General features: G+C 42.8%; 4 protein-coding genes across 7 annotated transcripts; 1 reads left to right on the top strand and 3 right to left on the bottom strand.

The window, feature by feature from the left end:
- Nucleotides 1-833: 833 nt before the first annotated feature.
- LOC105973594 (uncharacterized) lies at nt 834-2,997 on the top strand. The gene is made up of 2 exons (XM_012998628.2): nt 834-1,075; nt 1,505-2,997. Exon 2 carries the CDS (start codon nt 1,525-1,527, stop codon nt 2,638-2,640), a length of 1,116 nt encoding a protein of 371 aa, XP_012854082.2. The 5' UTR covers nt 834-1,075; nt 1,505-1,524; the 3' UTR covers nt 2,641-2,997.
- LOC105973435 (uncharacterized) lies at nt 2,964-4,982 on the bottom strand. Of its 3 annotated transcripts, XM_088816963.1 has the most exons (5): nt 4,917-4,982; nt 4,089-4,831; nt 3,863-4,006; nt 3,603-3,724; nt 2,964-3,479 (listed from the first exon to the last, which is right to left on the bottom strand). In XM_088816963.1, the coding sequence occupies exons 1-2, from the start codon at nt 4,962-4,964 to the stop codon at nt 4,349-4,351; spliced, it is 531 nt and encodes a 176-aa protein (XP_088673089.1). In that variant the 5' UTR covers nt 4,965-4,982; the 3' UTR covers nt 2,964-3,479; nt 3,603-3,724; nt 3,863-4,006; nt 4,089-4,348. The 3 variants fall into 3 exon arrangements, with proteins under 3 accessions (XP_088673089.1, XP_088673088.1, XP_088673090.1); XM_088816962.1 differs by having other exon boundaries at nt 3,863-4,831; XM_088816964.1 differs by having other exon boundaries at nt 3,863-4,798.
- Nucleotides 4,983-10,525: 5,543 nt separating this feature from the next.
- On the bottom strand, nt 10,526-11,686 carry LOC148771219 (uncharacterized). Its single transcript, XM_088817542.1, has 2 exons — nt 10,807-11,686; nt 10,526-10,674 (listed from the first exon to the last, which is right to left on the bottom strand). The coding sequence occupies exons 1-2, from the start codon at nt 11,684-11,686 to the stop codon at nt 10,526-10,528; spliced, it is 1,029 nt and encodes a 342-aa protein (XP_088673668.1).
- A 7,368-nt stretch (nt 11,687-19,054) lies between these two features.
- Nucleotides 19,055-26,924, bottom strand: LOC105973524 (uncharacterized). 2 transcript variants are annotated; one of them, XM_088816960.1, is made up of 11 exons: nt 26,657-26,924; nt 26,097-26,295; nt 25,550-25,696; nt 25,353-25,465; nt 24,828-25,039; nt 24,561-24,625; nt 24,208-24,381; nt 24,021-24,113; nt 23,794-23,893; nt 20,180-20,682; nt 19,055-20,089 (listed from the first exon to the last, which is right to left on the bottom strand). In XM_088816960.1, the coding sequence occupies exons 1-11, from the start codon at nt 26,818-26,820 to the stop codon at nt 19,274-19,276; spliced, it is 2,586 nt and encodes an 861-aa protein (XP_088673086.1). In that variant the 5' UTR covers nt 26,821-26,924; the 3' UTR covers nt 19,055-19,273. The 2 variants fall into 2 exon arrangements, with proteins under 2 accessions (XP_088673086.1, XP_088673087.1); XM_088816961.1 differs by lacking the exons at nt 23,794-23,893; nt 24,021-24,113; nt 24,208-24,381; ... (4 more) ...; nt 26,097-26,295; nt 26,657-26,924 and adding an exon at nt 20,822-22,520.

Genomic DNA, 26,924 nt, shown 5'->3' with positions numbered 1-26,924 from the left:
TACTTTTTTACCGCGGTTCTGGTTCAATATGTTTTTTCTTACAACTTATCCGATTCCTTTACAACTTATCCGATTCCTTTACGTTGAACATGACCGGGACAAAGACCCGGTTTCTATTCAATTGATCGGACCGACCGATCCGGTCCAGTTATGACAACATTGCATTTTCACATATTCGATTGAACACAATAAATGGTTTAAATTAATAATATGGTAAATCACAACCACCCCCTGAGGTATGATAAAATTACGAAAACCCCCCTCCAGTTTGGATAATTACAACATTCCCTCTCAATTATAAATTTTTTTACACGTCCATCCTTGCGGTTTCAAATTTAGTGGAATCTTCTTGATTATATGGAATATTATCACTTTTGTACCCGTTTTATCGCATTCCTGCTCCACATTTTGAAGCAAGATGATCATAATATGTGTTTTTTGGCTTGTATATATCAGTCTGTGGTGCATTAGAAACTGTCTTTTTACACAAAACGAGTACAAACTAGAGCACATTCCACGGAATTTAGGTGATTATGTTGAATTTGACACCATAAGGGGTGAAGGTGTAAGAAGATTCATAGTTGAGGGGGGAGATGTAATTATCCAAACAAGAGGGGTTTTTCGTAATTTGACCATACCTCAGGGGTGTGGTTGTAATTTACCCTTAATAATATCACACCAAATCCATTTTGCATTGATTTGACATACATAGTATGTGCCAAAACTAACAATTCTTTGAAACAAACAATCCCAACATAATCTCCAACTGTTAAAACTTAAAATTACATACTCCAAACACAAAATTCAATTTCTTGTTTTTATTGGCCCTCCTTAATTTACTCACAATATCTTTTTTAACTTGTATTAATTGTTTTATTATTAGTTCAACTAAAGTAAATGATGATATTATCCAACATTTTGCATTAATGTGGTAATGACAAGTAGTATCCCATAAACCCCCCCTCGAAATCTAGCTAAGAAAACTATTTATAGTCTCCATTTCTTTCTACTTTTTATCAATACCAAGTTCTTCCATCTCTTTTCAACCATTTTCTGCAACTCTTTTCTTACAAAGGTAATATTCATAATTGTTTTAGTATTGTAGCCTCAAATATGTTAATGACGTCATTAATTAATTTATTCAGCACATAATTGGCAGAATGAAGTTTTATCACATGTTTTTTGATGAATGATTTTCTGTGAATTCTTGGTATGTCTATTCTTTTTCTAATTGAAATAGAAAAGGAATAAATAGGATTTGACGGAGATTTGTATTTCGTATGACAATGGATTCGAGTTCAGAAACAACTATTTTAGGTTTCGGATTTCGGGTTTCTCATGAATATAAACATCTATTTTTCTTTTTTTGATCAATTAAACATTTGTTATTTGAATATACAAGTGAAAAGTAATCTTTATAGTAGAATGAATTCATATCATTGAACTTTTATAACTGAATTCAAATCTATTTTCAGTACAATAATTTATGACCATTAATTTGCAGATTTTGATTATTCATCCAAAATGGCAAAAATGTCAAGCAACAACATCCCAATGAACATGAAGAAAGCAGAGCAGAAAATCAGCCATCCAAGAAGATTCTCAACCGGCAACTCGATCGTCAAAATCACCGAACCAACTCCAATTCCAATTCCAAATTACCTCCGAGCTTCGATTGGGTCATGCCACGACTTCTGCAAGTACGGCCCGAAACACGGACTTCAACCCAAATTAACAAGGCCTCCTCTTAGCCCAAAACCGAAAAACAACAGCAACGTGAAAAATGTGTCGGCCGAGGAGAAATCATCGGACAAGAATCACAAGGTCAAAAAGGTCTTATTACCATCTACTAATAAGCCGGAACCTAGTCAAGCGAAAAATGCAGAAGCAACTAGGACATTCTTGAAAGGCTCGAGTAACATACGAACACGTACGAACGGGGGTAAAGACGTAATTAGAGCAGCACCTAAAACAAGCAAGAAATCCACTTCTCTGCCTCCGGCTCGTTCGTCTTTGCCAAAACCATCGTTCAAGGCTCCAACACCAAAGTTCAAGACAAACAAGAGCTCATTACCTAAAAGGGCTCTTCTTCCTCAGTCGAAAACAATCAAGACACGTGCTGTGAAACCCGAGGCAAAGAAAACAAATTACGAAAACGTCCCCGAGAAGATAATACACGTGGTTGAACAAAAAGACGAAAAAGCCCCTAGCGAGGATCGGAAAGTGGATTCGAACAAGAGCAGAACTACTACTACTACTACTACTACAAGGGGCGGAAGAGCAAATATTACTCCAGAAGAAACCGATTCTTCTCCGAGAAAGCTGAAATTCAGGAGAGGGAAGGTTCTAGAAGCCCGAAACGGAAGCGAAGGATCGGTAACGGAAAAGGGATTGAGGAGGGTAGGTTCCGATAGGGAGTTCGTTCACAAGAAGAATGATTCTGCAAAGGGCTCTCTTCGCCGCCAGGGTATCGAATGGAAAAACATGAATACGACGGGATTGTACAACATCGTGATTGAAGAGACAGCGAGCAAATTGGTTAAGATGAGAAAGAGTAAGGTGGAGGCTTTGGTTGGTGCTTTCGAAAAAGTTATCAAGATTCACGATTACGAAAGCTCAAGGACTTCTTCGAATTTCTAATACACACACACACAAAAACTTATATGTATACATATATAATATTGGGGATATATGCCAAATGCATGTGACATTTGAGCATAAAAACACTTCCATAAAATAGCCACCATGGTGAAAGGAATTCACCACTATAAAAAGGTGGCAAAAAACATGGATGTTTTTTTAGGGGTAGTATATTATAGCATAGTTTTTATTATGTCTAAAGGTCCAAAAGATGTACTATGGAGCCTTATATTGAACCGAGGCGCAAGAACGATCGATCGTCGTCTCAAAATATGTACTACTACTAATAAAAATATAAATATATATATAATTCAGAAAAAAGAAAAAGAAAAAAAAAATCATGTATTTCCCTGATCATGTACTGAATAAATTTATAAATTAATGCCATTGATATTTCACTTACACAACTAGCATCAACTCGATCCAATACGGCTACTAGTCTCGCTGAGCTGGCACCTGCAATCTCGAACGACATCATCGTATATAGTGAACGCCCTCTGCATGGCCTCCTCCTGGAAGTCTGGCGAGGCTCGATATACTTGCTAACGGCCTTCGCCCTAATTAGATTAGCAACAAACTCCTTACCCTTTGGCCGGTGAGGCCAAGAAATTCTTCCCACTTAGCATCTCATTGTTGTACTTAAATTCCTTAATGCGCAGCATTGCATTGATTCTCCTTAGCGCTTTCCGCGTGCTCTCCAACTCAACTCTCGTGCCCTTGAACTCGTTCCTCTCGCGTTGTAGGTCTCCCTTGAGACGGGATTTTTCCTCCGTATACTGCCTTTCTGTCTCACGCCTCTTCTCCTCCTCGGCCATGACTAAGATGAAACCTATCATCATCTAAACAAAACAAAAAAAAAAAAAAAAGAAAAAGGAAAGGAAAAGTGAGTTGGTATTTGAAAGCAAGAACGAGTGGATAACTTGCAAGGAAAGTTAAAAGAGTATAACTAATGCTTTACTTACCCGATAGAAACAGCCGTTAATATTCTTTGAAATTCAGAATACTGTAGCCTGCACCCGGCCCTTCTCCGGTCATGTTATATGATCCGTCATTACCATATGGATAGAATTTCCCACAATCATTCCTGATCGAGACACATTTTTTAATTTAGTCACAACAAACAAGAAACAGGAGTTGCGACCTGCACCTTCTCAAGGTCGCAGTTCCTAATTAACCAAAAATACAAGATTAAAAAATAAAGTACAAGAGTTGCGATCTGCACCTTCTCGAAGTCGCAGGTCCCAATTAACTAAAAGTACGAGATCAAAAACCAAAATACAGGAGTTGCGACCTGCACCTTCACAAAGTCGAAGGTCCCAAAGCACATACAAACCACAATCGAAAGCCCAACGAAACACTTAATCCGCTACACAAATAATGCAAGTGACGGTCAAAAAACGAAAAGAAGATTCATTGCTAAACGGAGATAAGCAAGAGAGTAGAATCACAAGCGTTTATTCAACGGAATCATCCACCGGGTCCGCATCTCCTTCGCCAGCATCTTGGTAATCTTCTACCTCGCGAGTGAGGTCATCTTCATCATCCTTCTCGGAGACTTCCTGGGCGGATCAGCTCGCTCACTAGAAGCAGGCTTGGGGCATATAGGATTCGCAACTGCCGCAAAGATGGGCTCCCACCAAGCCAAAGTTGGTTTCTCAGTCAAGTCCCCCTCGAAACCTGGGATGTTCTTGCTCACATGCTTAGCCATCTATTTCTCATCCAGCTTCAAAGGGTACCCCGCAGCGTCGATGGCTGCTTGAGACACGCGGACGCCCTCGCTATAGAAAAAGCGCGACATAGGAACAGCCTTGGTGAAGAAGAGCATGGATTTCCATAGGCGGTCGAGAAGAGCTTGCACATATTCATCTCGAAACTGGATCCCACGAGGAGTATGGAGAAATTCGTCCTGACCAGCACGGCGACCGGCTTCGTAGTTTTTGGCCGAATGATCCATTGCCTCAGCCAGCTGGTCCAACAAGTGTTTTTGCTCCTTCTCTAACTCCGCTACTTTCTCATGCAGCGACTTCTTCTCCACGCGAGTGGATTCCACTTCTTCAGTCAAAGCCTCGAGTTCTTTCTCCAGCTTATTCTTGTCGGCCCGCAAACTTCCTCTTTCTTCCTTCAGGCGCTCATACGCCTCGCGCAATGTGCCGTCACTCTGGCTTGGGCAGGTCGCCCACACATTTTGTAACTACACAAGACACCGATAGTTAATAATAATAATAATAAAAAAAAAAAAAAAAGGAGGGGAGGAAACCCGTGGGTGACCATGCTACCTTGCCAATATAATAGTCAGACAAGTTAAGACGGTTCTCTAACTTCATCTTCCCTAGAAAATCACAATCTCTGCAGCATCTTCACACTCGGCAAAAGCAAATCCCTCATGCATAGGGACCAGGCCGAGCTGGGCTTGAGCCTGAGACCCAGAGCCCGCGATAATCGCCGCGGGCAATCTAGGAGTCGAGCTGGCTCTGCTCCTTTTACGCGAGCTCGTAGTCGGATCAGCATTCTTCTTGCCTATTTTCTCAGAGGTGTCCATCTCTGCCACCACCATGACATCATCTGGGACCTTTGGCAGGGTCTCGGCGGGCCTCGGGAGATCACCTATATGAGTAGGGATTATTGGCTCGGCGCGACCTTCCGGCAGGGCATCAAACGTCTCCGCATCGCCGTAGAACAAATGACTGATCTCCATCCCTGCGAATTATATAGTTAGCAAATATGATTGAGCGAGGCTCACGCAAACAAAAAATAATAACATAGCAAAATTTATACTTATGTTCCTGATACGGGCCATTCTGACTTAAACAAATAAACGCGAACCAAAAAGGCCCAACTCGCTATAATGAGAAAGGGTGTCGAACTATGGCACCTCAGTAACGACGTAAAAATACCATAGCTCGCAAGCTCAGCACAAAAACGAGGTAAAACAGGCCCAAAGTAATAAAAGCCCAAGTTTAGGGATGGCAATTTGACCCGCCCCGCCCCGTCCGGAAATTTTCGGGTATTACCCGCCCCGAAAAAAAATGGGGCGGGTATGGGGATTGAATTTTTTTTTTGACCGGGTACGGGTACGGGGATGGGTTTGCCTATACCCGCCCCGTAGACCCGCCCCGTACCCATCCCCGTACCCGCCCCGCATTATTTATATATATAATATATATTTTTTAATTATAATATTAAATATAAATAATTAAATAGTAGTAATATATTAAATATTAGTTAAAAATGGGGATTTTTAGGTTTCCATTTTATAATTAAATATTAGTATTATAATTAAATAATGATTTATTTGTTGAAATAAACCTTTAAATTATAAGTAAAGTGCATATTTATATATTAAAAAAAAAGAAAAAAAAATAGACGGGGATTTTTACCCGCCCCGATACCCGTGGGGATTTTATGGGGCGGGTATGGGGATTCTTTTAATATCCGTGGGGATTTTTGATGGGGATGGGGATGGGGATTTCCATTGCGGGGCGGGGATGGGGATTGCAAAACCCGCCCCATACCCGCCCCATTGCCATCTCTACCCAAGTTACGTGACTTGAGAGAAAGGAGAAACCCTAAAAAGGGAAACCTTGTAGACCAAGGCTTCATTATCTATAAATAGGGGAAGGCACTATACTATTTACACACATGCTTTTACACGCACTTTCACGAATACGCTCCAAAAACATAATACTGACTTGATCGTCGGAGCTTTCCCGCCGGGAACCCCTCCCGGCGTTGCAGGTCTCTTCACCGGAATCCGGATCACACGCTTGGAAGGAGAGAGGAAGCCCTACGGACCAAATCAAGTGGCGCCGTCTGTGGGAAAGTTCTAGAATTTTGGAACACAACTTCCAGGAAAATATTAGATCTGCCCCTGGAAGCCCAGATCTGAGCTATAAACGTGGAGAATAATGGAAGAAGGAGACACAATCGCCCGAAACTTACAAAAGGAATTGGATGCAGCAGTTCGCGACACGCCCGTTGTCGATCCGTCGTCTGTTTTGAAGGACAAGTCAGGATGCAGCCTAGTTACGCCTGAAAAGGAAAGTCGGATTCCCCTCTTCTCGGGTAGTCCTTCTTTCGAGTTCCAAAGTGGTGAAGCCGCTTCGAGAAAACCGGCCATGGCCCCGGCCCAACCCCCCAATGAACGTACGTACACCAGAGACGAGGTGGAGACCATGATCACCACGGCCATTCGAAATTACACTCAATCCTTACCCCAGGACAACCGGCCTAGGAGAGACCTTAGGCGCTCCCCGAATGAAGGGCGAGCTGAGGATGAGTGCGACAGTTATTCGCAATCTCGCGAAGAAGCCTGCCGATCTCTGCAGCATCTTCACACTCGGCAAAAGCAAATCCCTCACGCAACAGGGACCGGGCCGAGCTGGGCTTGAGCCCGAGACCCAGAGCCCGCGATAATTGCCGCGGGCAATCTAGGAGTCGAGCTGGCTCTGCTCCTTTTACGCGAGCTCGTAGCCAGATCAGCATTCTTCTTGGCCCTTTTCTCAGAGGTGTCCATCTCTGCCACCACCATGACATCATATGGGACCTCTGGCAGGGTCTCGGCGGGCCTCGGGAGATCACCTATATGAGTAGGGATTATTGGATCGGCGCGACCTTCCGGCAGGACATCAAACGTCTCCGCATCGCCGTAGAACAAATGACTGATCTCCATCCCCGCAAATCAAATAGTTAGCAAAAGTGATTGAGCGAGGCTCACGCAAAAAAAAAAAAAAAAAATAATAATAACAAAGCAAAACTTATACTTAAGTTCCGATTGGGGGTCGCTTTTTGGCTCAGCCATCGTAGACCGAAGTGAGTTAGCATCCGCGAGTCTGTTGGAATTGAGAAATACTAAAGTTTATATTTTGTATTTGCTGAAAATTTAGGTGGATAAGAATATGAACAAAGGCCACCTCTAGTTTGGGTAGACACTTTTCTTATTATTTCTTTTTTGAAAATCTGATTACATGGAGTCTCTATATATAGAGAACTTACGTAATATCAAAAGACATTCTTGAGAAAACAAAGAGATATTCAAAGATAATAAATATCCAATTTTCCAAGATATAGAAAATATGGAATTTGTAGTTTCCAAAACATTAATTTTATCACTCCCCCTTAATGGCTTGCGTAACTCCGATTAGCTCACGGAAAAACTCGAACTTGTCTCTAGGAAGAGCTTTGGTGAAAATGTCAGCAACTTGTTCTTCGGACTTGCAATACTTGATTTGAATTTCACGATCTTCAACAGCTTCTCTTATAGAGTGATGCTTGATTGCAATGTGCTTTGTTCGACTATGATAGACGGGATCCTTTGCCATTGCAATAGCTGACTTGTTGTCACATAAGAGAGTTGTAGCTCCCTTTTGCTTCAAACAAATATCTTCCAAAATCCTCCTTAGCCACAATGCTTGAGAGGTTGCCAAAGATGCCGAAATATACTCGGCTTCGGCCGATGATTGTGCCACCCTTTGTTGCTTCTTTGATGCCCAAGAAAATATTCCCGAACCAAGAGAAAAAGCATAGCCCGATGTGCTTCTCATATCTTCAACACATCCAGCCCAATCACTATCACAAAACCCAAGCAAGTTTGCTTCAACACCCCTTTCATATAAAATACCAAAATCAAGAGTACCTTGAATGTATCGTAGCACTCTTTTTGCAGCCCCAAAGTGATTTTGACTTGGCTTGTGCATGAATCTTGACAACATGCTTGTAGCGAACATGATGTCCGACCTTGTTGCGGTCAAGTACAACAAACTTCCAACTAAACTTCGATAAATCGAAACATCCACTTCCTTGCTGCCATCTCTGTTTTGACAAATCTCAATACCCAAGAAATAATGCAAGAGACCCATATCACTCATTTCATATTTTTGCATCATGTCTCTTTTAGAACTTTCAATCATTTCACCATTGTTTCCGGTGAACACCAAATCATCAACATAAAGTGAAGCAATAAGAATATCGGTAGTACCTTGTGACTTCACATATAAGGTTGGTTCGCTTTTGCTCCTTTGAAAGCCCTTCTTGAGAAAATAAGAATCAATCTCGCTATACCATGCTCGAGGTGCTTGTTTTAGCCCGTATAGCGCCTTCTTCAACTTGTACACTTTGCTTTCTTCTCCTTTGATGACAAAGCCTTGTGGTTGCTCGACATACACATATTCCTCCAATTTTCCATTCAAAAAAGCCGATTTTACATCAAGTTGATATAAAAACCAACCCTTTTGAGCGACTAATGCAATAAGTGTCCGAATCGTATCCAATCGAGCCACCAGTGCAAAAGTCTCCTGAAAATCAATTCCGGGCTGTTGAGAATACCCTTTTGCTACGAGCCTTGCTTTGTTTCTTTGAACCGAACCATCAGGATTAAGCTTCGTTTTGAAAATCCACTTCACCCCAATTACATCTTTGTCTTGAGGTCTTTTCACCAAATCCCAAGTTTTATTTTTCTCGATAACTTGGATTTCTTCTTCCATGGCTTCTTCCATGCTTCCTCCTTTATTGCTGCTTCGAAATTTTCTGGTTCAGTAATGCAAAAATTGCATCTAGCATAAATATCGTTCAAGCTTCTCATTTTTCTTGGAGTTGAACTCGGAGAAGAAGAATTTGAGCTTGATGGAGAAGATGGTGGACTTGTAGTTGGAGGAACCTCCCCTGGAATCTCATCTTCAACTTCATCTTCTTGATTTTCTTTCTCTTCTTCGAAAGAGTAAGATTGAACCTGTACATCCTTTTCTTTCTAGTCATGAGCCATCTTTTCATTGAATAAGACATCTCGTGAAACAATGACTTTATTTTTCGACAAATGAAATAGTCGATAGCCCTTTGATTTTGAGCTATAACCCACAAAGATGCATTTTTCACTTACTTCATCAAGCTTGCGCCTCGTTTCTTTTGGAACATGGGCATAGCAAATACACCCAAAAACTTTCAAGTGACTCGAGGATGGTTTTCTCCCACTCCAAGCCTCGAGAGGAGTCTTATTATTCAAGGCTTTTGTAGGACATCTATTCAGCAAATAGACCGCCGTATACACAGCTTCGCCCCAAAAATCTTTGGGCAATCCCTTCTCGTAAAGCATCGATTTCGCCATTTCTTCAATGCTTCTATTCTTTCTTTCAGCGACTCCGTTTTGTTGTGGAGTGAAGCCAACGGTAACCTGCCTATCGACACCAATATCCTCACAAAATTTGTTAAATTCATTGGAGTTATATTCACCTCCTCTATCACTTCTCAAAACTTTTAAAAGAAACCCACTTTGTCTTTTGACATACATTTGGAATTTCTTAAAAATATAGAACACTTCAGATTTTTGTTTCATAAAATACACCCAAGTCATTCTCGTAAAATCATCAATGAAAATGATAAAATACTTGTTACCGGCATGAGTTGGAGTCGACATTGGCCCACACACATCCGTATGAACAAGCTCCAGCGGTGATTTTGCTCTCCAAGCTTTTTCTTTCGGAAATGACTCTCGATGGTGTTTTCCGAGTGCACATCCCTCACACGTTTCTTGCACTTCTTTGATAGATGGCAGCCCATAGACCATCTCCTTCTCTTTTAGGTTCTTAAGACTTTGAAAATTTAAGTGCCCAAGCCTTCTATGCCACAACCAAGATTCATCGACAACATCCATTCTCAAAGCGACATTATTTGGGTAGCCAAAAGAGATAGGAAAGCTGCGATTTTTCTGCATTTTGATTCTTGCTACAAATTGACGATTCTTGTCAAAATTTTTGCACCATTGGTAGTCTCCGAATTCGAGAAAATATCCATTCTCGACAAGTTGTCCAAGACTCAACAAATTTTGGTCCAAATCTGGGACATGCAAAACATCATTGTTGCATCTTTTACCTCCATTCTTTCCGACGACAATAGTTCATTTTCCTTCGGCTTTGACTAGTTCTCCGTTGCCCATCTTGACTTGAGATTTTGTGGCTGAATCGAGCTTGACAAAAATATTTTTGTCTCTTGTCATGTGATTGCTACAACCACTATCGATAAACCAAACTTGGTTTTGTGGTTCCACTGCCGTTTGACATGCATAGAACATCGTTTCACATTCTTGTTCCTCGGTAAAATTGGCTTGTTGGTTAAGCTTGACTCGACAATCCTTTTGAACATGCCCAAACTTCTTGCAATTGTTGCACTATGGTTTACCTTTAAACCAACAATCTTTATCAACATGGCTGCCTCTTTTGCAAATTCCACACCTTTGTTGAGTTGACTCGAAATTGGAATTTCGATCAAAGTTGGTTCTTCCTCTTCCTCTTCCTCTGGAAGTTGGACCTCTTCCTCTTCCGAATCTGCCACCTCGGTAAGAATCGCCGTTGTTTCGATCACCGATAATGTTATCTCGCCTTGGGATAGTGAGCTTGGATTGAAAAGCGCTTTCAATGGATTTTTCCGAACGCCTACTCAATCTTTGCTCGAACGCCTTTATTGAACCCATAAGTTCTTCCAAACTTAGATTTGAAATATCTTTGGTCTCTTCTACCACCGCAACAATCGGATCGTATTTTTCCGGCAAGCTAATGAGAACTTTTTCGATAATTCTTCGATCATCAACTTGTTCGCCAAGTGTCTTCATTTGATTTACAATATCCACAACTCTCGATGAGTAGTCATTTAAACTCTCATCATTCTTCATTTTTAGATTTTCAAAATCTCTTCGCAGGGATTGGAGTCTCACGGCTCTGACCTTGTCGTTGCCCCGATACTCCTTTTGAAGAATATCCCAGGCCTCCTTTGCCTTTGAAGCGTTGATAATTATGGGAAATATTGTCTCAGCTACTCCTTGTTGGATGAGATTTAGAGCATTTGCGTTCTTCCTCTGATGCTCCTTTAATTGTTTCTTTTGCTCGTTTGTAAGGCCTGTAGTATCTTCCGGGTCATCAAATCCTTGGTTTACGTACTCCCATAAATCATGTGAGATGAATATTGTTTTCATCTTCACATACCAGAAATCATAACTTTCTCCACTGAAGAGAGGAAATGACGGTTGCAAATTTTTCGAAACTTGGTTGCTCGAACTCGCCATGGCTGATTTTTTTTTTTAATGAATTATTTTGACGCCCCAGTTGTAAGAACAACCAGGCTCTGATGCCACTCTGTTGGAATTGAGAAATACTAAAGTTTATATTTTGTATTTGCTGAAAATTTAGGTGGATAAGAATATGAACAAAGGCCACCTCTAGTTTGGGTAGACACTTTTCTTATTATTTATTTTTTGAAAATCTGATTACATGGAGTCTCTATATATAGAGAACTTACGTAATATCAAAAGACATTCTTGAGAAAACAAAGAGATATTCAAAGATAATAAATATCCAATTTTCCAAGATATAGAAAATATGGAATTTGTAGTTTTCAAGACATTAATTTTATCAGAGTCATTAGTAAAATTCTCCCCATGAAACCACCCTGGTCGCATGCGATCTATGAAGCCTTGCAGCTCCTTATCGATCCAGGGAGTATCGAAACCTGGGGTTTCGTCTATCATTGTGGTGGGAAAAGCGAAGGGAACATCGGGGATCACGTAAAATAATAGTTGTCCCAGTTGATACGGGCCATTCTGACCAAGGTAAACAAATACGAACTAGGGAGAACCGATTCACTACCACAAGAAAAGACACCAAACTATGACCTCTAAATGACGATCTAAGACTTCGGAATACCATGGTTCGTAGCCAATGCTAAGAATAACCGAAGTACAACGAAGAAGAGGTGCGTAAACCCTAAACAGGCCCAAATTGTAAAGGCCAAAAAAATATAAACTAAAAGAGGGAAAAAACCCTAAAAAGGAAACCTTGGAGGCCAAGAAAGGAACATCTATAAATAGGGGAAACATCATCTTTCCACACACACTTACGTACTTACATTACCATAAAAAATATCTTGAGAACACCTAACTAACTTGATCGTCGGAGCTTTCCCGCCGGGATCACCCCCCGGCGTTGCAGGTACACCCGTTGGAGGACTCTTTCGTGCCTTGAAGAAGAAGAAAGCCTCACGGACCAAATCAAGTGGCGCCGTCTGTAGGAAGCGGTTCTGAATTCTTGGGTATATAACTTCTGGGAAAAACACCATATCTACCCCCAGGAGTCCAGATCTGAGCTATAAACGTAGAGAAAATGGAGCAAGGAGACACCATTATCCGAAACTTACAAAAGGAATTAGACGCAGCAGCTCGCGAGGCACCCATCGCTGAATCGTCACCTGCTCGAAAAGATAAGTCGGGAGGCAGCACAGTTACACCCACGAAGGAGGGTCAAACTTTTCCCCTCTCGGATAGTCATTCTTTTGAGTTTCAGCATGGCGAGCCCGGTCTTAAGAAATCGGCCACATTCCCTATCCCTGTTCAGCCTCCTACTAACGAGCGCGTGTATACCAAGAGCGAAGTGGAGGCGATGATTACCGCGGCCATCAGAAACTATGCCCAGTCCTCACCCCAAGAGAACAGACCCAAACGAGACCTCAGGCGCCCCGCAAACGACGAGCGAGCTGAGAATGAGTGCGATAGTTACTCAGAAAGTAAAAGAGGTGACAGTCAAGATGTCCGGACCGAGGTCGACAGTTTAAGACGGGATATAAACGAACTGAAGGCCCTGCGAAGTGGCCTAAAACGGACTTCCAAAGGAACCAGCCCGTTTGCTAAACACCTCGACGATGATCCTATACCCCCTAATTATCGGCCTATTTTGTTCGAATATAATGGTGCATCAGATCCGGCCGAGCACTTGAGTCGATTTAACATCACGGCCTCTCTCCATCAGCTCACCGAGGGGGTGAAGTGCCGAGCTTTTGTCACTACTCTGGCTGGACCGGCTCAGGCCTGGTTCGGCCTATTGCCACCAGGAAGCATCCATTCCTTCGGACAGTTTGCCAAAGCCTTTATGAACCAATTCGTCAGCTCAAAAAAATGCAAGAAGACCTCGCTGTCATTATTCAGCATTCGACAAAGGGAGAAAGAGAGTCTCCGAAACTATATTAAGCGTTTTACCTCGGCGATTCTGGAAGTACCCACCACTAGTGACGAGGTACTAATGGCTGCCCTATCACAAGGATTAAGGGATGACGAATTCTTCCGAGCCTTAGCTTTGGAGCCATCACCCGATTTCGACAACTTACTAGGAAGAGCATCTAGGTTCATCAATCTGGAAGAAGCTCGGCAACAAAAGGTAGAAGAATCCCATGAGGCCATAAACCTAAGGTCAAGCGAAACGAGGAAGGGTAAAGAACCTATTCCGCCGCGAAGAGACGCGACACCCGGCCGAAATAATGCCCTAGACATTAAAGGCCCCTGATATCAGTCATACCAGCCCCTCACAGCCCCTTTATCCAGTGTCTTGTGCGCAATTGAGAAGAGAAATGACCTATGTTGGCCTCCGTTTGCCCGAGAGGAGCCTCGTCGAAGTCCCGCATTGGGTACCTTTTGCCGCTTCCATAATGAGTATGGCCACACAACGGACGAATGTTCACATTTGAAAGACGAGGTAGAGCGTCTTATCAGAGATAACAAAATCGGGGACTTTGTAAAAGTAGATCCCCCACGAGGACAAAAACGCGAGGCTCAGTTCGGAAATCCGGCCCGGGTTCCTCCTCCGCCCCCGATGCCAAAACGAAGATATATCCAAATGATCTCGGGAGGGCCCACAGGAGGAGACACCCATCGAGCCAGAAGACGCCACCTCGGTGACATTAAGAATAAACACGAAATCTGTCAAATCTCTGCGCTGGCATCTCATAAATATCCCCCTATCTCGTTTGGACCAGAGGATGCCGTAGACCTTGATGATTTTCATTGCGATCCTCTTCTCATCACAATTAACGTGGGCGGATATGACGTAGCTCGCGCTTTTGTCGACTCGGGGAGTTCTGTTGATGTTATTTCTTATGATTGTTTTCGACAGATGGAACTTGACCTCCAAATCTTCCCAGTCACTACCCCGATATTCGGATTTACGGGAGGATCCCTGACACCGGTCGGGCAAGTCAAAATCCCAGTCACCATTAGGACGCCACCTCGCACGCGGACAAAAACCGTCAATTTTGTGATTGTTGAAGAATCCCCTACCTCGTACAACATCGTGATAGGCCGGCCAATGATACATATCTTCCGGGCAATCCCTTCTACTATACACCAAAAACTCAAGTTCCATGTGGACGGGGTGATAGGAGAAGTTAAAGGTGACCAAGCACAATCAAGGTCTTGTTACGTCGAAATGGTCAAAACGGCAGAAAAGGGACGACGTAGTACTTTTATTAAGGAAGACCTGGGAGACGAGAAGCGCCCCCGAATTGATCCCGAAGACAAAGTCACTCACATACAACCAATGGATGAGCTAATGACAATCGACCTGATCCCTAGGACAACCAAGAAAACCCGGATAAGTAAAGACTTAGAACCGTCCTTCCAAGATGAACTAGTAACATTGTTGCAATCTAACACGGATGTCTTCGCATGGCAACCAAGCGACTTAACTGGCATCGCACCTCGTACCGCCGTGCACAGACTTAACTTGCGACCCGAATGTAAACCCATCAAACAGAAGCGGCGACACTTCGGGGCCGAGAATGATGAAATCATTAGGCAAGAGGTCCAGCGACTTTTGGACATTGGACATATCCGAGAAATCCAGTTCCCCACATGGTTATCTAACGCAGTGCTAGTCCAGAAATCCAATGGGCAGTGGTGGATGTGCATTGACTTCCGAGACTTGAACAAGGCATGCCCTAAGGATGATTATCCCTTACCTCGTATAGATCAGCTCGTAGACGCCACCGCCGGATGCGAACTACTCAGCATGATGGATGCCTCACAAGGATATCATCAGATCCCGCTAGATGAGAGAGATCAATCCGCAGTCAGTTTTATTACAGCCACCGGCACCTACTGCTACGTAGTGATGCCATTTGGCTTGAAGAATGCGGGAGCTACGTACCAAAGATTGATGGACAAGATGTTTTGGGCTCAACTCGGGCGTAACATAGAGGTCTACGTAGACGATATGTTGGTTAAGAGCAAAAAGCGTTCGACACATCTTGCTGACTTGGCCAAAACATTTGCCACCCTCCGCCTTTATGGGATGAAGCTTAACCCTGAAAAATGTGCATTATTTGGGGTTAAAGCTGGAAAATTTCTTGGATATGTAATCACTCAAGAAGGCATCAAGGTGAATCAGGACAAAGTCGAGGCAGTGATCCGGATGACGCCGCCTCGATCCATTAAGGAGGTACAATCCCTAGCAGGAAAAGTGGTGGCATTAGCTCGTTTCATATCGCGAATGGCCGATAAGAGCTTACCTTTCTTCAAAGTTCTAAGGAAAACAGCTCAGTTCGAATGGTCCGAGGAGTGCCATCTCGCCTTTGAGGCATTGAAGGTGTCGCTATCTCGCCTACCCGTCCTCAGCACCCCCGAAAGGGGTGAAACACTTTTCGTATACTTATCCGTGGGCGACGAAGCAGTTAGCTCAGTCCTGTTCAAGGAAGTAAACAGCCGGCAAATGCCGATTTATTACATTAGTAGAATCCTAACGAGCTCGGAAACTAAGTACTCCGAAGTTGAAAAAATTGCTTACGCATTGATCCTTACCACACGACGGCTTCGACCTTACTTTTTATCGCACACTATTGTAATTCGCACAAGCTTACCACTCCGTCAAACTCTGGGCCAACCCACAGCATCTGGACGGATTGTCAAATGGGCTGTTGAGTTAGGACAATACGAGATCCAATATCAACCGCGCACTTCGGTAAAAGGACAAGCACTGGCGGACTTCATCCGAGAAACTACGAGAATACCTATGGAGAAGGAATGAAAAGTCTATGTAGATGGGTCCTCTACAGCGTCAGGAGCGGGAGCTGGAGTCATAATCATCGACCCTACGGAAATAGAAGTCGAATTCGCTATTAAATTACCACGAGTTTCCAATAATGAGGCAGGATACGAGGCTGTCATCCGAGGTATGGAAATCGCCCAAGAGCTCGGCGCCCGAGTAATACAAGTGAATTCCGATTCCCAACTTGTAATACATCAGTTAGAAGGGGATTACGAAATTAAGAATGACAGAATGCGGAGTTATGTAAACAAAGCGAAAGCTGTGCAAGAAACCTTTGAGGCCTGCATCGTTTGTCAGATCCCGAGAAACGGTAACCAGCGAGCTGATTTCCTCGCCAAAATTGGGTCATCGGTCATCGACTGCGTTGAGAGGAAGATATCCATCCTCATTGCTCCTATCCCAACTCCCGGGGTCATGATGCTCGAAGAAGAGGAAATCGATTGGCGAACTCCTTTGTTCGCGTATTTTCAAGGAGAGCGAACTGGGAAGACCAGAGAGCAACACCGCTTGGCGTACAAAGCTCGGCACTTCTATGTGCGGCACGAAATACTATACAAAAGAAATTTCACCACGGTAGATGCGAGGTGTTTGGGAAAAAGAGAAGTAGAGCACGTCCTCGACGAGTACATCGAGGAGGCTGCGGTGAGCATGGGGGAGCCCGGGCGCTCATACAAAAATTACATCGGGCTGGATATTACTGGCCCGGTATGAAGAAAGACGCTCATCACTACGTCAGACGATGCAAACAGTGCCAGAAGTTCGCTCCACTCATCCATAAACCTGGAGAAGAAATGATCATTATGAGTGCTCCATGCCCCTTCGCACAGTGGGGGGTCAATTTGGTAGGACCTTTTCCACAAACGACTGGCAGGAAAAAGTTCCTTATTGTCGCGGTCGATTACTTCACCAAGTGGGTTGAGGCAGAGGCCCTATCGAAAATATTAGAGGATGAAGTCATGCACTTTATATGGAAGAATATTTGCTGCCGTTTTGGCTTACCTAGGAGCCTTGTGTCGGACAATGGCACCCAATTCAACGGAAAGAAGATTCGAGCATGGTGCGAGGAAATGAAAATTACACAGAAATTCGTAGCAGTCGCACATCCTCAAGCCAACGGGCAAGTAGAATCCACGAGCCGAACCATCGTCAACGGCCTTAAAAAAAGGATAGATGAGTTGGGAGGAAGCTGGACGAGATACCTTCAGTCCTCTGGTCCTATCGAACAACCGCCAACGCTGCTACCGGCGAAACGCCGTTCCGGTTAACTTATGGAACTGAAGCAGTTATCCCAGTCGAAGTGGCAATGGACACACTCCGCATAGCCACATTTGACAATGAAAAAAACGACGACGCCCTGAGAGCACAGTTAAACGAAGTTTTTGACTTGCGAGAGGCGACATACTTACTTATGGAACGAAACAAGAACTTGATCAAGGCCCGGTATGATCAGGGAGTCCGGTCTCGTTCTTTCCAGATTGGCGACTTGGTTCTTCGTCGAGCTGATGCCCTAAAAAACACGGGTAAGTTGGAGCCTAATTGGGAAGGTCCATATGCAGTCACCAAGTGCTTGGCTGGTGGCGGGTACGAATTGGCAGACATGGAAGGAAAAACACTGCCACGAGCATGGAACATAGTCCATTTGAAGCGTTTCTTCGTATAAAAAAAAAAAAAAAAAAAAAAAAGGGGACAACACACTTTGTAAGCAAATACCATCAATAAACACACACTTTCCGAGCTGGGCTAGGCCCCGTGGTTTTTTCTCTCCTTGTTTGGAGGGTTTCCACGTTAAAATCTCCATGTCATTTATTTCCCGCACAATGAGTCGTTCAATCGAGCTGAGTTAATAAGAATCGAGAAATCGAGTTGATATAAAGCGAGTCGTTAAATCGAGCTGAGTTAATAAGAATTGAGAAATCGAGTTGATATAAAATGAGTCGTTAAATCGAGCCGAATTAATAACAAATCGAGAAATCGAGTTGATATAAAGCGAGTCGTTAAATCTAGCTGAGTTAATAAGAGTTGAGAAATCGAGTTGATATAAAATGAGTCGTTAAATCGAGCCGAATTAATAACGAGTCGAGAAATCGAGTTGATATAAAGCGAGTCGTTAAATCGAGCTGAATTGAGAAATCAAGTTGATATAAAATGAGTCGTTAAATCGAGCCGAATTAATAACAAATCGGGAAATCAAGTTGATATAAAATGAGTCGTTAAATCGAGCCAAATTAACAACGAGTCGAGAAATCTAGTTGATATAAAACGAGTCGTTAAATCGAGCCAAATTAACAACGAGTCGAGAAATCGAGTTGATATAAAACGAGTCGTTAAATCGAGCCAAATTAATAGCAACTTGAAAAGTCGAGTTGATACAACACAAGTCTTTAAATCGAGCCAAATTAAATAGCGGGTTAAAAAATCCGGCCGATGTACATATAAAACGTACCGAGCCGAATCAGATAATGAGTTGGGCAACTAAGTTGAAATGAATCATTAAACCAAGCTAAGTTGATTTATCAAAGCAGAAGGGGCCATTGGAAGTTTAAGAGTGACCAGAATCTACAACGAGGTCTATTAAAAGTGACTTGCAAAATCACTAACTAAATTGATTAGAAATACTTCTTCAAGTCAAAACTTGTACAACAAATGTATGAGAACGTCAAAACATAAAAGAAATGTGGAGTTTGGACAAGCACATGGAACAAATCATAAAACATTGTTCGGAACATGAAATAAAAGAAAAATAAATTGTCCAGAAATACATCATCGGAATATAAACAGACATTCAGCTAAGTACTTTCGTTCCTCGTCTCGGTAGGCTCCGCCCTCGCCTCGCTGGAATCTTCTGCGGAAGAAGGAAGAGTTAAAGCAGGATCCGGCCGCGCTTCGTTGAGATTGGCCACCGCCTCAACAGTCTCTACATCCCCGACATAGTTAGTGATGATCATCGACGACGTCCCTTGCCGGGAAAAGTCTTCAACAAGCTCACGGTAAACCTGCTTCCACCACTCTAAGTCAGGGTCTTCATTTATATCCCCTTCGAAGCCCGAGATCTCGTTGTCCGGGAGATCTTCAGCGAGCTCTTCTTCGGCCAACGCGAACTCAATACCAGCCCCGCTCAGTCGCTTCCGAGCAGCTTTAACAGCGGCGGAGAAGAAAAAACGAGCCAAGGTTGAAGCCTCTCGAGTGAAAGTCGTGGATCGCCACAAACGATGGAAAAACCGACGAACGAACTCCTGCGCGAAGCAAAATCCTTCCGACGACCCGGGAAACAGCCTATGACCCTCTTTCACCCCCTCGGTGAAATTAGAAGATGCTTGTACCCCAGCAGCGAAGAGCTCGTTTGTAAGCACCTTCGCTTTCTCCTCCAAATTGGCATTATGAGACGCCAGCAAGTCCTTCTCCGCTTGCAGGATCTTCTTCTCCTCCTGCTCTCTCCGCACGTCTGCAAATAACCCCTCTTTCGATGATTCCGCCAGTGCTAGGCTCTCCTTCAGAGCTCGAACCTCCTTCTGAAGTCGGGTAACCTCCTTCTTCTGGTTATCGTACGCTTCCCGAGATACATCATCCCATCCCAGATGGCCCGAGAAGGCGATAGCAAATTGCTACACACCAGAAAATCAAGTAAAGTTAGCTGTGAACAAAAGTGTAAAGACAATATTGACTTGCATATACGAAAATTAACTATTACCGACCTGAGTAATGTTGTGCAGAAGCAGCTCGAGTCTGTCGCCTTTACTCATCTGACGATAGTAGGCGACATCTCGGGGAAAAGCCAAAGCCCGACATGCGGCAATAGCGTTCTCCGCGTTCTCCGCGTTCTGGCAGAGATGAAGTGCGAAGTTAGGGAGGGGATGCGAACCAATTGGCCCAAGGGCCTGATCTGCCTTCCTCTTCTTCGAAGAAGGTTCTTTCTCTACAATCTCTTCGGTGGTAGGGGGCAGCGAGGAGGAGGCCACAACTAAAGCCGACGACTGTTGAGGGGGGTCGGAGTCCTCAATCCCCAACCCACCTCGTGGGCGCATGGGCCCGACATTCTTTTTGGTGGTCTTCGGTTTTGAAAAACCCTCCTCTGGTGGCCTCTTATCGGAATCGACGGCCAAAGGTCGTTGGAAATCCGACGCCTGGAACCCGGGCTCCGGCTCGGAGGGACGAGATGCCGGTTTACTACCTCTGAACATTCGCTTCATCCTTAAATCTGCTCGTAAAATTGGAAGAACGAAGTAAGTAACTGTCAAAATCAAACAAGTATAAGCATAACCCAATAGGAAATAACAAAAGGGAAAATCCGAACAAATAATAAGCCGAGGTAAGATTAGCAGCATGTCTAGACCCACCTAAGTCTGCTTGGGTTAAAGCGTGAGTGCCGTTGTCATGAAAGTCGAAGTGGCGAAGCATCGGCGGAAAACTCGTAAGGCTATCAGGAAGACCGTAGCTCGGTTGAAAATGGGCGATCATTTTCAAAAGCCAGTCATCAATAGATAGGGGCTTCCCCTTCTTTCTTTCGGGTAAAGTAGCGACGCAAGGACATAGGTAAGAAGCATCGGTGGGGTTTTTAGCAAAGAAATAATGGCCTTGCCACCCATCTGTCTTATTGGGCGGCATTAGCACTTTGAAGCCTGGACGAGCCGAGATCGAGATATGGAAGGGACTGGAGTTTTTTAGCACCATGACACTTCGGAACCGAGCTGGAGTAGGGATTACCCCGAACCAGGTACAGAGCATACGAAACCCAGTCATGATGATTATAGCGTGAGGATGAAATTGGTTAAGGGATACATTACATATTTGGGCGATTTCAGAAAACCAAGGCGAGATGGGAAAAGAGAGGCCGAAATAAAATTGCTCCGAAAACCAAGTACTGAAGCCCGGGGGAGGATTTAACGGGCGTTCGTCCCGAGAAGGAAGAACTAGATCGATGTCAACGGGGAGACCTATGTCGCGAGCTAAATTAACTAAATCTATCTCGCTAAGAGTGCTAGGCCCCCACTGATCATCTGGATCTCGTCCCTCAGATAGCGAGGGAGAACCACTCCTCGCTGAGGACAGAAGATCATCCCTAACCCTCTTTTTAGAATTCTTCAAAAGTTTACCCAAGCAAGAGAAGAAAGGTCCTTCCTCCGAAGAGGAAGAAATGGTGAGGGCATGATGTTCATCCCCCTCCCCAGAAGAGTGGCCGGAGGGCATTTTTTGACCAAAGGGGTCGGGGGAATAGGAAGACATATATGACCGGAAGAAAAAGACAGAGTTGATAAAAGATAAAGAGAAAAAGAAGTACCTTTGCTGAGGGAGAAGGCAAACACAGTAAGAACTCTGTTTCGAGAGCAAAATCGCCGGAGAAAATTAGCAAAAGGAAGAGCACAAAGGTGGAAAGAGGAAAAATTTTGGAAATTCACAGAAGGCGGATATTTATAGAAAAGAGAAAAGCGAAAGAATCAATCTTGGCCGTTTATTTGGACGAGCGAGATTCAAAATAAGTGCCTCGAGTCTGACGTAAAAAGCACCGATTGAAATCTCATAATAATAACCTAGGGAACTCGAATCGACCATATCTGGTGTCAGAGTAATTAATGAAAATGAGGCGCGCATGCGTCCGCCGAAAGTAAGCAAGGACCGAGCTAACACCTCGTACTCCATACTTATAAAACGAGGTGGAAAATAACGAACTCGTCTTATAAATAAGGAGTAGGGAGGAGTAGTTGTCCCAGTTGATACGGGCCATTCTGACCAAGGTAAACAAATACGAACTAGGGAGAACCAATACACTACCACAAGAAAAGACACCGAACTATGACCTTTAAATGACGATCTAAGACTTCGGAATACGATGGTTCGTAGCCAATGCTAAGAATAACCGAAGTACAACGAAGAAAAGGTGCGTAAACCCTAAACAGGCCCAAATTGTAAAGGCCCAAAAAATATAAACTGAAAGAGGGAAAAAACCCTAAAAAGGAAACATTGGAGGCCAAGAAAGGAACATCTATAAATAGGGGAAACATCATCTTTCCACACACACACATACGTACTTACATTACCATAAAAAATATCTTGAGAACACCTAACTAACTTGATCGTCGGAGCTTTCCCGCCGGGATCACCCCCCGGCGTTGCAGGTACACCCGTTGGAGGACTCTTTCGTGCCTTGAAGAAGAAGAAAGCCTCACGGACCAAATCACCAGTGATGTATTTTGTTAGGAGATTTTCCCATGAATTTATTTCGCCCACGTGACGACAGATAGAACATGAATGGAGAGAATCTCTTCGCGATAAAACAGGCGAAGAAGCGGTCTGCGGTAGGCTCGATATTTTGCCATGACAGGACTCAACAGAATACGGTCATGAAGCGAATGGAATTAGGGTGGAACTGATTGAGCGGGATTTCATATTTCAATGAAATAGAAGTAAGAAATGGGTGAATAGAGAAGGCGAGGCCGGCGTAAAACTGACCAAGGTGAAAGGTGATCGCTTTAGGAGGAGGCAGATGGGCCCGACTTCATACATCAATTTGTCCAGGTGACTGCTTTTGATGAGTGAGCGAGGAGGAACCCACTCCTTTTCGTTATCCCTCTTTCTTTTTTCGCTTTTCGATTTCCGTTTCGATGATTCCGATCGCGATTCGGAAGGAACATGCGAAGGGTTGGATTCGGTTCGCGAAGAGGAGGGCGAGTGTGTAACGCGTTCTTCGTTGGTCGTGTGAGAAGAAGTGCAAAGACCAAGGGCGAGCACCGATGAATGGTGCTTGCCTCCAACAGCCGAAGCAGGGGTAGTCATGTGTATAAGAAAGGCAAGGCAAGGGCAGTAGGGAAAGTACCGGAGACGGAATCCAAGACAAAAACAAAATGTGGGGAAGATGGAGGAGAGGTAGAAGTAAGGCCAATAGAGCCATAGGAAAAGACACGTATTTAATAAGAACTCTCTTTAATGCTCTCTCACATTAAACATATTCCGTTCGTAAACCTACCCCGGAGGAATCCAGATTCGGCCTTCTAGGTACGTTCTTACGGTCTTAAAGGAGTAGGGTTTTGGAGTGAGGTCTTGAAGGTGTAGTGAGGGCTGGAGCTTGATCCTGGTGGGTCCCACGAATGCAGAGGTGTTTTTTGCTCCATGTTTGACGGCCAAGCATTGCTCTTTCATGAACTTAAGCACGAGCGCACCTTCAACCAAATTTATATGATTTACGTGCAATCTCGAATTTAGAATATGTCGGTGATGTACAAAAAGAGATAGTGTTATTGGCCAATCTATAGCACTCAAAAACTAATTGTTTTGTCAAAAATAGAAGAACAAGTAATACATCGCAAAGAATTACCTGCTACGTTCCTTTTTTGGTCGTTTTTTCTCTCAGCACTACGAACCTGTTCAACTTTTGAATTCGGCTTCGCACTAGAGGTGGAGGTATCCGCTACATCCTGGACAAAAATGCGGAATTCCAACATCAACTTTGGAAAGAAAAAAAAAACCGAAATTGCATAGTCTCGAAATATATTATATTAAGTTCTAACATTCTTAGCAGCATTATACAAGCAAAAGTTGGACCTCAGTTTGTGATGGTCTGCAACTGCTATTGATTACTTCGTCCGTTAACTCAGAAGCAAGAACCGGCCAATATCTGCTTAACGCTTGGCGTACCTAAGCAAAATAACATATATATTTAAGAAACAAATAATTAAAAAAAAAAATATTATCATCACTTAATAAACAATCCGGAAACCTAAGTACTTACTGTTCGTATCACAAGTGCTGTGGATTTAAGTGGAAAATCCACCGAGGACCTAGTACGAGGCTTGTCTTGTAGTAATACTTCGACACAAGCCTGAGCTGAGTTTGCTAACGAAACAAGATCATATCCTCCTTCGAGTGCCAACACAATATTCTTACCCCTCGAAATATCCATCAACTAAATAATAAAACATCAACAGCAGCCAATAAGTAATCTTTCTAATCTCACTTCGTGAAAATTAATTTAAATAATGTTTAGTCAAATATAGTTTAAGAGCAGATAATAAAGAAATGATAAAAAAAAAAAAAAAAAAAACACGATATATTTAACTTTTATGATAATGGTGAAGCTCAAACCTTGTGGAGCATAACTGAATATGCGTACGGACTAAGACAACAGCCTCCAAGAGGATCGCCTAAGGCTGTTCAAATCAACAACGTAAATAGTATTAGTCTGAATCGATAATGAATAAAGATGATCAAGCATATACGTATGCATGCAAGAGTAATGGAAAGGCGTACAATTATTTTTGTTTAATACTAAATACATACGGAAGCGCACGATGACACAAAATGTGCATTAAAATCGATCAACGGCAATTTATTAGGAAAATTTAAGCTAACCTGTGTCAAATCCTGCAGCGACCATTATCAAGTCAGGATTGAATTTCCTAGCAACGGGAATTAATATATGGTCCCACACGGCAAAATAATCAGCATCTCCGCACGAATCATTCTCCCAAGGTACATTAATATTGTATCCAGCACCTGCCCCTTCTCCGATCATGCTATACGACCCGTCATTCCCATATGGATAGAATTCCCCAGAATCATGCCTGGTCGAGACACATATTTTAATTTTTCATAGTGTATTAAGCCCGTTAAAGAAATATGTAAGATGTAATTTGCAAGTGACAATTTTCATAAAGCCCCTAATTATTTCTATAAAAACACGATAAAATGTATGGATAAGATAAAGATAGCGGCGATACGAAAATAACATAAACGCAAAAAGTCGCACATAATTAAAATAAGGAAGCACAAACACACTCACAAAAGACGATATTTAGGATACATGAAACAAATTCTTTCGAACAATATTTTCAAGTTTTAGATTTTAACGTAAATATTCATTTTAATATTCGATACCTATGTACGGAGAAGGTAAGTACTCGGGGATCTTCGTAGAACATCTTCTGAGTACCATTTCCATGATGTACATCCCAATCTACAATCAATATCTTGCCGACACCCAACTTTGGCTACAATGTACAACAGAGCGAAATGTCAATTTAACCATGCAGGTAAAAACAAAAGCATTAGAAAATATCACATTTAGCTCTCACTCTTCTGTTCAAAAGAAAACTTGCTGCAACAGCAATATTGTTGTATAGGCAAAAACCCATCGGTTCAGCTTCTTCAGCATGATGACCTGGAGGCCTTACAATAGCAAATGCAGAATCGAGTTCTCCTTTGGCAACTTTCTCCGCAACCTACGAAAGCAGATTTGCAGAGTTAAGCTTATGATGAACTAAAGAATGATTAGTACCCAAAACTAAAGAAACGACATCATCTTTAAGAATAACTGAAATTTACACGATGTTATACAATCTTCCAAATAGTTCTGAAACCTTTTTCACAGTGATATATGAATTTACTCATATAATATACATTAACTTTCAACAATATGCACATTCTTTTCTCAACGTAATATGAATCGGCGTGGCACTGGCACATGGTCATCTGTATTTAATAAGCAAGAATTCCGTAAATTTCCATTTCTCAGACATGCTAGAATCTTTCCTGTTTTTTTTTCCCCTTATTTGTTAATATGAGTTAGTTTAAACAGAATAAAAATTAATCTAGTGTATATATGCACATACTAGTACAAACCTGTATGACAGAGCCTGCGGCAAGAGAAGAAGCTTCCGACGAGCCTTCGTTGAAATAAATAGAGTCCATTTTTTTAGCTGTTCTCTTCATTGTTGATTTCTTTCTCGAACTAATGTTCTTAATCAATTTAATGTGCTTTTCGGAGTGGACTAAAGCTAAATGATTATCCTTTGCTTCCTTACCGTTTGAAACTATACATCTGAAAAATCGAAATCATTCATACAATTTCAGAATCATTTCTCACTAAAGCAAATAGTAACAATTTCTCATCTTTTTCCACAAAACTGAAAAATATAGACAAATATTTTTATTAGAGTAAAAAAATCAATAAAAGATTTTTGAGTAAAAAACCACATGTTCTAATAAATCCTCAATTTCAAACCTGAAAGTAAAAAATCACACAAAAATAACAGCTACACAGAAACCCGTACGCCCAAAGCAGAATCATTAACCACAATAACATAACAGAGAGAGAGAGAGAGAGAGAGAGAGAGAGAGAGAGAGAGAGAGAGAGAGAGAGAGAGAGAGAGAGAGAGAGAGAGAGAGAGAGAAACGCATACCGTTGAGCAAGGCCAGAGGCGTTGAGCTTGTCCCAAATGGCGCGAATTCGATTGGGGTTTTCGACGTGGTCGTCGTCAACTGGGTCTGCATGTTTGCACATTCTGTCGTCGTATATCAGCCCAACACGACGCCGTTTTGGGGAATCTTCCTCCACTATCGCCATACTCTCTTTCACTCAGATTATTAGAGCCTTTTTCACTCAAGTTCGAAGCTAAATTGAACTACAAAATGCACTCAAGTATACGAAAAGGCGAAATGAAGTTGGGG

This window comes from Erythranthe guttata, chromosome 4 (genome assembly GCF_056151865.1).
Source record: "Erythranthe guttata isolate IM_541 chromosome 4, IM_541, whole genome shotgun sequence".
NCBI classification, from domain to species: domain Eukaryota; kingdom Viridiplantae; phylum Streptophyta; class Magnoliopsida; order Lamiales; family Phrymaceae; genus Erythranthe; species Erythranthe guttata.
The sequence above is the reverse complement of the archived record's forward strand: the minus strand, read 5'-3'. Positions and strand labels throughout refer to the sequence as shown.

Bases quoted from the DNA above. Each gene is read 5' to 3' on its own strand.
- LOC105973594 (XM_012998628.2), top strand. From the start codon at position 1,525: ATGGCAAAAATGTCAAGCAACAACATCCCAATGAACATGAAGAAAGCA.
- LOC105973435 (XM_088816962.1), bottom strand. From the start codon at position 4,964: ATGAAGTTAGAGAACCGTCTTAACTTGTCTGACTATTATATTGGCAAG. The intron at 4,832-4,916 runs GTAGCATGGTCA...TGTCTTGTGTAG, and splicing joins CTGACTATTATATTGGCAAG to TTACAAAATGTGTGGGCGAC.
- LOC148771219 (XM_088817542.1), bottom strand. From the start codon at position 11,686: ATGGCGAGTTCGAGCAACCAAGTTTCGAAAAATTTGCAACCGTCATTT. The intron at 10,675-10,806 runs GTAAACCATAGT...GTCAAACGGCAG, and splicing joins TAAAGATTGTTGGTTTAAAG to TGGAACCACAAAACCAAGTT.
- LOC105973524 (XM_088816960.1), bottom strand. From the start codon at position 26,820: ATGGCGATAGTGGAGGAAGATTCCCCAAAACGGCGTCGTGTTGGGCTG. The intron at 25,697-26,096 runs GTTTGTACTAGT...CTGCTTTCGTAG, and splicing joins CCGCAGGCTCTGTCATACAG to GTTGCGGAGAAAGTTGCCAA. The intron at 25,466-25,549 runs GTGAGAGCTAAA...TGTACATTGTAG, and splicing joins GTTTTCTTTTGAACAGAAGA to CCAAAGTTGGGTGTCGGCAA.